This window comes from Hyperolius riggenbachi, chromosome 4 (genome assembly GCF_040937935.1).
Source record: "Hyperolius riggenbachi isolate aHypRig1 chromosome 4, aHypRig1.pri, whole genome shotgun sequence".
Taxonomy (NCBI): domain Eukaryota; kingdom Metazoa; phylum Chordata; class Amphibia; order Anura; family Hyperoliidae; genus Hyperolius; species Hyperolius riggenbachi.
Genome location: NC_090649.1, coordinates 87,291,177 through 87,303,442, shown reverse-complemented (window position 1 = coordinate 87,303,442; position 12,266 = coordinate 87,291,177). Strand labels below are relative to the sequence as shown.

Sequence of the window (12,266 nt, the reverse complement as noted above, 5' to 3'; positions counted from 1 at the left end):
AGATTTTATAGGGTTACAAGTATGCAAAAATATACACTCCCTGGGGCTGGCCAGGATATTTGTCAGTGTTACAAAAACCAATCACAGTTCAATAATCAGTGCAGACATGAAGCAGTTAACATTTAATTCTTAGAACTCTCCACCCATATTATAATGAGTTTCACCACCCACTGTTCTCTTACTCAACCTTCTGTTTAAGCTCACAAGGGGAAGTGGTTCAGTCTGGACAACACATCACTTGTCTAAATCTGTCTGTGGGGCCCCTTTTCCACTAAAAGTCAAGGAAGCTAGGACATTGCAAAATAACGGTAAATCTACAATTATGACATATTCAAGAGTAACAAGTGTCCCTGAACACGTACACATCATGTGGCCTTCTTCTAACACATTTTGTTCATATATCACCAAATGGAGCTAATTTAGAACAAAATGTCCGTTATACAATAAAGACAGGTATCACAGCTTTGTCACTATCAAGAAGCAACAGGGGAGCGGTGGAGGCGCTGAGACGGCGTTGGTAAAGTGCCCGCTGTAATGATAATGCATTGCTCCGAATCAAAGCGCTCCAGAGACGGTATATTATTACACAACATTTTACTGAAGTGTGCTAATTACCATAACCATCAGATAGGAAAAGGGATAATTAGAACGGGCGAGGTTGGAGATTAGTAAATGAAGTTACGCATGCATTAACATGTTAAGGAATCCGGCACTTCAGTGTGCCGTCTGAGGCTAGAGATCATTAATCAGAAAAGAGCCTTCACCAGTCAGCTGTTGCCATTTGTGTACAAATATGCAAATGTGTAAGAAACACTGCCAGCCGCAAGTTCTGCGGCCGCCTCCGGAGATTTGTCACTCGCCATACGCAGGCGGCTCTGAGAAATGACAACATACTCAGCCTTTGTTATTTAAAATCAGCTTTCTCATAAATTCCCATTAGAGACTCTTGGAGTCATGAATCAAAGTGCCATCCAAAACTACCAATCACATTCAAGCATTCATCGCCATAATCCAATCTTCCTAGAGACTTTGGCCTCAATTCACTAAGATCATGCTGGAGATAATAAGGCAAGAGAGTTCCTTAAGTTACCTCCTCTGTAGTTAATTTACCTCCTCTGTAGTTAATTTACCTCCTCTGTAGTTATTTTCACATGCAGTTAATTAACAGCCTGTCTTGAACTCTGGAGTTATTTTAAGGATTGAAGAGTTAACTTAAAGACAGAAGAGTTAACTTTAGGTTTGCCTGAGGTAAAATGTTTCCTGAGTACTACATGCCTTATCACCATGGTAACAACTCTAGAAGAGTTATTAAAGACAGGAGATAATCTTAGTGAATTGAGGCCACTATCTCTACCCAAACACAGCACTTGGTAATTAACAGCAGGGCTGTGGAGTCGGAGTCGTGGAGTCGGGGCAATTTTGGGTGCCTGGAGTCAGAGTCGGGGAAAAATGCACCGACTCAGACTCCGACTCCTAATGAATCTAAACTGTAATTAAAATAGAAAATATGATAAAATGTTCTATTTCTCAGATAATAGTCATCATAAATAATTTATGCATACAGTAATAGCTGTGCTTAGTCCAAAAAAATGAAATAAACCAATCAAAATCAGTTAGTTGTGCTGCTTCAATAAAGCAGTCCCCGTATTTTTAAAGTCAGATATACACATCTGATTGTGACTGTTCAGTATATATGATGTGTACACAGGAATCTCTTATATATATACGAAATAACATCTATGCTGTAAGTATAAAGCCTTTGGTTTGGTGACTACAAATTAAATGGTACCTGAGAAGGATGAAAAGAAAAGTTTTATACATACCTGGGGCTTCTTCCAGCCCCCTTCAGGCTAATCAGTCCCTCGCTGTCCACCTCTACCACCTGGATCTTCTGCTATGAGTCCTGGTAATTCAGTCAGTCAGTGCAGTCCGGCCGCCTGCCTCTCCTACAGCCAGGAGCGTTCTGCACCTGCGCAACAGTGCTGTTCAGGTGTAGTACGCTCCCGGCGGCGGAGTGTGTGCATGCGCACTACACCAGACTGGCTCAAGTACCTGGACTAGCAGAAGATCCAGGTGGCGGAGGAGGACAGCAAGGGACGGATTAGCCTGAAGGAGGCTGGAGGAAACCCCAGGTATGTATAAAACTTTAATTTCATCTGTCTCAGGTTTACTTTGTTACACAGTAGTACTATACTCTACATATGCACTCCCCACAGAGCTGCAGGGAATCCACTGAGAATGTTGTGCACATTGAACACAGAGGTGTTGTCTATCACCCATAAACCTGGTTCAGATTGTGCATGAAGAATGTGTAATAGAGGAAGAATCTTCTCATTCCCCTGCAGAGTACCTGCACATCATTCTTACATGTACCCACAGTTACATTGCCTAGGGCCTGGTAGATGTTCTTTGTTCCGGCCTGTACCTTTTACAAGTATTCTTACCAAGGACTAGTTTTAGTCTAAAGGGAATAAATATGGCAGTCATCATATCCTTCTCACTTCAGTTGTCTTTTAAAATTCCTAAGCATTGGCAGTTAAGAGACGAATTTCATGTTACATACTTTCAATCAACAAGATTGTAATATGCAAATTAGAGGAGTCGGTGGAATCCTAAACTGAGGAGTCGGAGTCTGTGGATTTTTGTACCGACTCCACAGCCCTGATTAACAGCATCTTGTGAAATCCATGACCGTTTGGCCATTGAAGTGTAAGAAATATCTACTGACCATTGCCATGTAGCTGTATCCATTGTCCATCATTGCTTATAAGAATCTGGTGGTGTAGAACATTTTTGTTTTTAAGCATCATCCTTCGTGCTGGAATTACCGTAGATTTTGTTGTAAATCTCCAGGGCATGTGCAAGATTATTCAGACCTTTAGACAGTCGCACAGTTTCAAGACAAGACAAATAACATTTATATTGCACTTTTCTCCTGTCGGACTCAAAGCACTTGAGAGCTGCAACCACTAGGGCGCACTTAGTAGGCAGTAGCAGAGTTAGGGAGTCTTGCCCTAGGTCTCCTTACTGAATAGGTGCTGGCTTACTGAACAGGAAGAGCCGAGATTTGAACCCAGGTCTCCTACGTCACAGGCAGAGCCCTTCCGCAACTGCGCCCCCACGTGGTAGTCAGCATTAGAGCACGTGGGGCACATGTGAGGTCACAGTTGCACCCTTAGGATAACCGTATGTCAGAGATGCACCCCTAGGGGAGGATAAAATACACTAGGGGAAACAGCAGCCAGGCGTTTTGTTGCGTTCGTTGGTGGTCCCGATATTGCACGCACCCGATCAAGCATGTCAGCTTGAGATTTTCCACCATGTCCAATCAGTAAACGTGACCCAATTTCGGCCCAAAATTGGTTTTATCATCAAATGGGCGTGCTCTTGGCGGCACAGATTTTCACCCGACTCAATAATTATCGAATCAGATGGTCGATCAGCCACCAAGTCGAGTGATGTATGGCACCTTAAAGGGGTCCATACACTCAGCCGATTTTCTGGCCGACCGATCAATCCAGATCGATCGCAAATCGGCTGGCCAATCGATCGATCGATGATCGATTTCCATCGAACTGGCAGGGTGGAAAATTTAGGTCGATCTGATGAGATTGCTTATCATTTTGCATTGGCCTTAATGGAAATCGGATGGCAAAAAAATGCCATCAGATCGAATTTCAATAGATTTCAAACTGAAATCTATTGGAATTCTATCCTGGTAAAAAAGGTTCTAAAAACACATCAGATAGATCATCAGATGCATTTCTTATCTATCTGCTGCCAATCTGACGAGTGTATGGGCACCTGACTTGTTAGATGTTCATCCACTATGGAATACTTTAGACCTGTCACATAGGGGTCTGTTAGTAGAGGTTTATAGCGCAACAAGTCTATCTAGTAGTTTGTAGCTAGCATAGGAATAATTCGATTTTATTGATGAAATAACATTGCCTCTGGATTCTCCACGTGATACCCTAAATTTGGCTATACACTTATAGATTGCCAACCAATGTGGCAAAACAATGAATTCCTTTCTGGAAGGGATTGACTCCTACCACACACAGGACATCAATTTCCAATAGATTCTATTGAAAATGCAGCCCTGCACTGTTTCATGCAGTGAAACTCTGTAGGATGTTGATCTACTGCCACTCCTGTCCTGCCCCCAATCGACCTAGATCTGGCCTGGCCACCTCCTCCCAACTCTTGTACCAAGGACTTCTCAAGGGCAGTCCACCTCCTTTGGAACTCTCTCCCGCAGCCTGCCCATCATGCTCTGAGAACACACTTATTCTGAAAAGTCTATAATTTGCTATAGGTAGCATTGGTAGTCCACTGCCTCATCCCCTAAGTTTCCTTCCCTATTGTTTCCACCCACCTACCCCCTCTAGATTGTAGCTCGCAAGGGCAGGTGCCTCCTACTATTGTTTCCTATTTTGCTGTACTTCACCATATAAACTTGTACCAATTTTAGTGATATCTCAATCCACACATTAACTGTGTACAGTATGTATTCATGTATGTATGTATTTGTGCTTGTATTACTGGATGTCATGACTGTACAGCGTCTTGAACTCATGTATCTATGTTCCCCAATATTTGTTCTATACTATGTACATCGCTACAGAAGATGTTGGCGATATATATATATATATATATATATATATATATATCAATAAAAACAATAATAATAGATCTTCCATCCTGTTTCTATATTATTAACAACATTTGTATCCTTCCTTCCGATATCCAAGAACATGCACTTCCACCACTAAAGCCATCGCTGACCACGTAGACAAGGTGAAGTGGTGAGATTGTTCCTTATTACTCACATTAATTGTTTGAGCGCCACACTATTTTCTTCTACCTGGATGGCATAAATATGGTTCACTTCAGCCAATTTGTAGTTGGTTGACTTCTTTGAGGTAAGTCACTTTTTTCCTTTCGAACTGTTTCAGATGTTCAATTGTACCCTCTGGCACCTCCTTCCACCATCCCTTTTTCCTTCAGATGGTCTATACTTTTTCCATTTAAAACATTCAAAAAGTTAACAGGACAACCTTATACAGGTAGTCCCCGACTTACGACCGGCACGCCGATACGAACGGATTCTCTGTTTCCATTGGAACAAGGCAAAAAAATGTTTCAAATTGGACTTGTAGTTTTTGAGAAAATCGATTTAAAAAAAAAATCTAAGAAAAAATGGCATTTACTGTAAACTTGTATAAACAGGTAGAAACGGCAGAGGTGAGACAGAGGGGGACACTGGAGGCACAGAGAAGGTACAGGGGACAGAGATGGCACAATGTTTCGACTTAAGAAAAGATTCAGGTTAAGAACGAACCTACAGTCCCTATCTCGTTTGTTAACCGAGGACTACCTATATAAATATAAAATAAATCACATTCCTTTCTGTTTTGCTTGCATTCTTTTATTTCTTTTGAATGCGTGCACATCCTGGATTCAGGGGCATAACTAGAGGGGAGCAACTCCTGCAACCACAGGGGAGCCTAAAGCTGTAAGGGGGCCCCAACTACTACTTCACTCCCTCTAACGGGGTCCATCTTTCAGATCAGGTGGTTTTGTGGCTATTCTTGTTATGGGTTTGTGAAAGTTTGTGTTTTAAGACCTTTGCAAGATGGGCCTCCAGGCTGTGAGGGTCACAGCGGTAGGCAAGGGAAAGAGTGTGAACATTGGGGGCCCTGTCAATGTTTTGCTGGGGGGCTCATGATTTGTAGTAGCAACTGTCTGGAACACATATGAACTGGCTGAATGTAAGACTTACCAACCAACCAACCAGTGTCCTCATTACTTGTTCAAACCTGCCCTAGTATAAGGAAAAGGAGAGAAGTTGATTGGTGGCTAGTGGGAGAATAGAAACTTTTTTCCACCTTAAAGAGAATCCGAGGTGGGATTTAATTATGTTACTGGGGCACAGAGGCTGGTTGTGCACACGAAGACCAGCCTCCGTTGCCCCATGATGTGCCTCCATGTTCCCCCTGCGCGCCGCTATACCCCCGCAGTGCTGGCGACACGCAGCGTGTCGCCAGCACAATGTTTACCTAAGCGCTGTCTGTCAGCGCCGCTCCCCCGCATCGGCGCTACCCGCCCGTGTCCCTTCCCTCCCGCTGATAGGAGGGAAGTGATGTGGGCGGGTAGCGCCGATGCAGAGGAGGGGGGGGAGTGGCGCTGACTGACAGCGCATAGGTAAACACTGTGCTGGCGACACGCTGCGTGTCGCCAGCACTGCGGGGGTATAGCGGCACGCAGGGGGGTCTTGGAGGCACACCATGGGGCAACGGAGGCTGGTCTTCGTGTGCACAACCAGCCTCTGTGCCCCAGTAACATAATTAAATCCCACCTCTTTAAGATACATTATACATGTTTGCCAAAGTGCCAGCAGTGTTAAATGCACACAATGCAACAAAAGCAAAAACTTTATATACCTTCCTCCGTCTTCCCCTTTTCCAATAGCGATCAGAGCCTCCAGGTCTGTCCCCTTCAAGCCAAACATGAGCAGCTCCTTCGCAGCATCCACGTTCTCGGGAACCCGCTCCAGACATTCATGCAGAACCCAGGATCTCTTCTTAATTTTGCTCTGTAATTAAGAATGTGAGATCTATAGTTTCAGTGAATACTTGTTCTTGCGGCAAAGCTGAACTGACATATTCCTCAGGTAGTGGTCACCTAGAAGGAACTCGCATTAATACCTAGAAAATAATACATAAAGCACATCTGAGGCGGAAACAAACTTATGAGATAATGAACTGTATGTGTAGTACGGATAACAAAAAGAGTTTCTCTGAGATAGTCAACTAACTTGGTTGAACTCAATCCTGTTTTCTGAAGCACTTAAAGGGACCCTGAGCAGCCAAAACAAAATGAAACTGGTACTTACCTGGGGCTTCCTCCAGCCCACCATAGGCCATGAGGTCCCCCGGCGTCCTCCTGGCTCCGGTCCCACTGGTGGCTCCGATACAGACGACTTTCGGTCTGAAGGTCGGTCGGTTCTTCCTGAACGGAGACGCTCCACGTCATCACGCCGGCCGCTATGCATCATCGCAGGGGGAGGAGCCGTGTGCAAGTGCAGATAACCCCACCAAATGCAAATTGTTGCTTACATTGGCTACAATAACCCAGCCATTTAGCATATAAATATATCAATTGAAACCCCACTGAGGCCAGAAACCCACTAGAAGCCTTTTCTAGGCATTAATGATTTAAAAAAGCTCGTGCTAACGCAATGCTATGGGGGGATTTTATGAAATCACATCCCTCTGGTGGGATCACACCCCTAGCATTACATTAGCAAGAGCTTTTCAAATCACAAAGCGCTCAGAAAAGCTCTCTTAGTGGGTTCCAGGCCTTATTAAATCTCAGCTACTTAGTAGTGAATCGTTTCCCAGAGCACAAAACAGAAAATGTCCAGTTGCTGTTCTCTTATTTGCCTCTGGTTAAACTCTGATTACACTTTTTATTTTTTTCCATTCTATGCTTTTTTTATTCAAGTTAATGACAGGTCTGATTTAAGTTAAAAGCTGTGAAATATTACATTGCAGCTTACAGAGCTTAATGAACTTAAAAGGCAGCTTTTAGCAGACGGGATCTGGCTGCACAGATTGCCGACGGGGAACGGCGAGCCGAGAACGGTGGAAGCTGACGGGGTCATCCAGCACAATGGCTGCCGCAACCCACTCACATATACCGCTTTGTGTTCTAGGAATTGCCTTTTATTATGGATATGAAAAGAGTTCTAAGGAATACACCCAGCACACGTTTCAGCCTTCGCGCTTCCACAGTGCTCCAGGGGTTAAAAACCCTTGATAACGCTAATCTATTCTTTATGCAGGGAATTTGTAAACCTATTATTTCTTCCTCGTTGATTTGTATAGGCTAATTACGCGGCTGTCATTAGCTGAAATAAATAGGAAGAAAGATAATCATCGACGAAAAATGAATACATTGGCTAAAATGAATCCTATATGAGGTCAGAGCAGCAGGAAAACAATTAACTTAACGGCTCTTAAATGTCATTAATAAGTACAAAACAATAATAATAACAACAGCAGCAGTAATATAAATAATACATCTTAGATGGCTGAGAAGGATTCAGTGCTTTGCAAATCCAGTCAACAGCAGATAGACATAGTATTTTAATAAATAATATTCTCTTTTGCGCTCTGTCACAGATTGTATGATAGGAATGATTTTGTAAAGTATACACAGAATTCTGCCACAAAACTGTTAACAAGCCAACCCCGCCATTGCCACATGACACCAAGCCATTGCTCACTCCACTGGCTACCCATAAAATGGAGAATCCTCTTCAAAACTGGCATGCTAACCTTCAAATCTCTTCACAAACTAGGCCCCGAATACCTGAGATTTGTGGCAGCTGCTTCACACGTCCCAAAACCTCAGATAAAAAGGATCTAATAACTTGAACATCCCCGGAGTCCAAGTTAAAACCTTTAGAACCAGAGTATTCTGTCATGCTGCCCCTACCCTTTGGAATGCCTTGCCACACCTAATCAAAACAGCTCTAACTCTGGAGGCATTTACAGAGGGATTGTCAGCCACAAAATCAAATTCCTTTTAAACACTGCACTGTGCTGCCAGAAATCTCCCCCTGCAGTGCAAGCTCTCCAATCTATTCAGAAATATCTCTGCTGTAATTATCTTATCTCAGTATACCAAGTTCTACTCTCTGTCATCGCTAACCAGAGGTAGAGAGGGAAGCTTGTCATCCCCCCTCCCCCATTCCTGCTCTTCATTGATTGGATGAGAGCATTTCAGTATGACAGGCTTAGGCTGAAATCTGATCCTGTGCTCACTTGTGTTTACAAGCAAGCTAGCTATGTCCCTGCAGATTGGAGGAGAACATAAGGGATGAACATCAGGATTAGCTTCGCTCTAAGGGAAAAAGAGATGGCACATACCAAGAGCAGAATTCTCTTCATTTACTATATAAAATTCACTGAAATCAAAAGCGGACATTACAATACATCTGTTATGTAAGTATTTATCTACTTATGTGTTTTTTCCCTGGCATAGTATGGCTGTCCCTCCTGCTTTCATTGAAAACTGAAAAGCCACCTGTTTAGTCTGGCATTTATAGGAAAAATACAGAGGCACCAGCAGAGTAAAAAAAGCTACAATCTTAAAACCAAATAAAAACGTGGTTGGCAAGGGTGGACTTGCCAACCCAGCAATTGACAAAAGCAATTTTGGATGATGTAGAAAAAAATTAGCACTCCAAAAAACACAGTATGCAATGTGTTTCGTGGGTCCAAAGCCCGCTTCCTCAGGCAAAAGTACAAGCAGGAGTAGCAGTGAAGTTGTGCGTACTGGTGTAGCGCCTCTGTCTGGCATTTATGATCACATAACTTTTTCGCATGTAACACATCACAAACCACAACTTTGTACTGATCGGAAACAAGCTTATGCACTTGAGAAAAGTGTTAAAAAAAATGTTCTAAGAGTTGTCCTAGGAGATATAGGACCATATTAAATTCATTTTCTCTTGAGTTTCCTCCTAGGTAATAATTTTAAACTTGTCAATAAAACGCCTTTTAAAGGATGCATCCTGCACAGGCTACCGTCCTGATGATGTCAGAGAGACCACATGACCTGCGCGGTGGAGCGCAGAAGAAGCCGACCCGGAACCCTACCTAGCGAGGTCGGCTGCGCCAGCGGAGAAGATTGGGAGCTACCAGAGCTGCGGCGAGGGCACAGGATGGCTGCCACGGACTGGAGGAAGCCCCAGGTAAGGTAAGGTGGATATTTTATTTAGTTGCTTGGATCACTCCTTTAAGCCACCAAAAAGCAAGAAAATACTCAACATAATTTTCATACTATTTTTTCACCTACTTTTTGGTACTTTTTTTTTTTGTTGAAAAGTGCTGGAAAGTTATTTTAAATTGAAGATGAAAAATTATCCCCTAGGAGAAAACTCAGGAGAAAAAGTGAATTGCATATGGGCCATTTTTTTTCATCTTGTTTTTAAAATTAGTTTTCAGCGCTCTGCAAATGAAAAAGTAATAAAAAATAGGCGACAGAGTACAGTCAAAACTATTCTGATTATGTTCTTATTTACTGGGGGCTTAAAAAGTATTTTATGAATAAGAATGTGAAATATCACCAATGAGAATACTTAGGAGAAAAAGTAATATGAATAATGGTTAATGAAGGACATAGGATTGGAAAGCTGGGGGCTGTATGGACACGAAAAAGAAAAAAACACAGGGACACCGGGAGCCCTTGTGGGCTTCCTCAGGTCGAGTGGGGTGCAGCAATTCAGTTATAGCAAGCAGAGCACCTCTGTCAGGGGTGCTCTGCTTGCTATAACTGAATTGCTGCACCCCACTCGATCTGAGGAAGCGGTTTGAGCCGTGAAACGCGTTGTCCACAAGTGCTTGTCACCAATAAAGTAAACTTTTTTATGTAAAGTGGAAGTCTCCTTTACTAAGGTAGGCGAACTACATCATTTTCATATATATATATATATATATATATCTATCAAACAGCATAAGAACCTGAAATACTAAGGGCGCCTCCTACCGTCTCACAATAGGATTGGAAAGGGCTAAGAAATACAGAGGACCAAATAACATTACCAGTAATATATAACTCCACAAAAAAACAAACAGAAAAACAGAAAAGAGCATAGAAAGAATAAAACAAAACACAAAAAAAGTGAGTGTGGAGGAAATGAAGCAAGCATATGTCACCGAGGCTTTCAGGGCATAAATGCCAGGCAGAACGGGAAGAACAAGTCAGAGGAATGTGTCACCTGTTAGAGGTGAGGAGGAAAAATCCCTCAATATGACAGAATGGTTTCTGGAGACCTTTGGATTCGGCTCTGGCATAAATTCATCCAGACAAGATCACGCATTATGTTTTAAAGACACCTACAGGGATTCCGTGACATATAGCGCAAGCTCCTTAATGCGAGCTGGGGCGTCGGGGTGAGTTTAAGGACGCCTCCGGAGAGCCCCCCTCTTTTATTCCGTTGCAGTGGATCAAGATAAAATGTGGAACGTCAAAGATTTGGCATTTCAAATTTTGCCCAGTCCACCTGAGACGCCAAGAGGTCAGATCTGCTCTATTCTCTGATAACTCTGAAGAGCTATTGCAAACACACAACTCCATCTTCAAAGACCATTTAACTGTCAGTGGACTGAATGATTACGGGATACCGACATACAGTATATAACATGGTCATCTACCAGAACAGAGGAATCATGGTAGCTGGACACAATTACAATCCTCAAACATTTACATAAACACATATTCAGGTTGTGGAGATAATTAACGAGGGCTCATTTTTAATGTAAGTCAATGGGAGCATTTTTTTAAAGGGTCAAAAAAGCTCTCAGAAAGCCCTCACAGTGTGTCTAGAGCAGGGGTCTCAAACTCAATTTACCTGGGGGCCACAGGAGGCAAAGTCAGGATGAGGCTGGGCCGCATAAGGAATTTCACAATCAGCAGCTCCCGCTCCCTACACCTCCCCCCCCCCACCCCCGCATTGATTTTTATTTCAAAATCAAATTCACACTGAAGCGAACTATTTTACCTTATAGTCCGCTTCAGTGCTCCCATTACAAGTAATCCGCCGTGTCCCCGCCGCAAAACGAGGGCTGCAGAGCCCCCAAATCGCCCAAGGGGCAATCTGCCGGCATTTCCTGTAAGGGGCAGAGCTTTCAGCTTCAGCCCTGCCCCTCCTGATGTCAATCGCGGCGCATCGCCGCCTCTGCCCGCCTCTCTCACTCTTCCTTCACAGAGAGAGGGGCGGGGAGAGGTGGCGATCCGTGCGGCAATTGACATCAGGAGGGGCAGAGCGGAAGCTGAAAGCTCTGCCCCTTCCAGGAAATGCAGGTGGATTGCCCCCCGGGCGATTTGGGGCTCTGCAGCCCTCGTTTAGCTGCGGGGATGCGGCGGATTACTTGGGAGCCCTGAAGCGAGCTATAAGGAAGCTTTTGCCGGCGCGGGCCACAAAATATTGCATCGAGGGCCGCAAATGGCCCGCGAGTTTAAGACCCCTGGTCTAGAGCCTAAGTGACAGGTACACAGGAAAAATGTAAGTTACCGTGCATTTTGAGCAATGCACATTTTATGTATACGTATTTTAAAGAGAGTCTGAAGCCATTTCATTTAGCTTTTTTTTATTGCCCAGTTATCTAAAGCATTAAGAGCAAAGCTGATTCACCGCATCCCCGCCGCAAAACAAGGAATTTATCCCCAAAAAATCCCGGGGCAAAATTCCA

General features: G+C 43.5%; 1 protein-coding gene across 2 annotated transcripts in view; it reads right to left on the bottom strand.

Annotated features, from left to right (window-relative positions):
* NBAS (NBAS subunit of NRZ tethering complex) overlaps window positions 1–12,266 on the bottom strand; it is a 916,216-nt gene that overhangs the window by 727,218 nt on the left and 176,732 nt on the right. For both annotated transcript variants that reach the window (XM_068280281.1, XM_068280282.1), the window contains exon 17: window positions 6,447–6,598. In XM_068280281.1, the coding sequence (XP_068136382.1) occupies window positions 6,447–6,598 (152 nt within the window). The remainder of the gene's footprint in view (window positions 1–6,446; window positions 6,599–12,266) is intronic.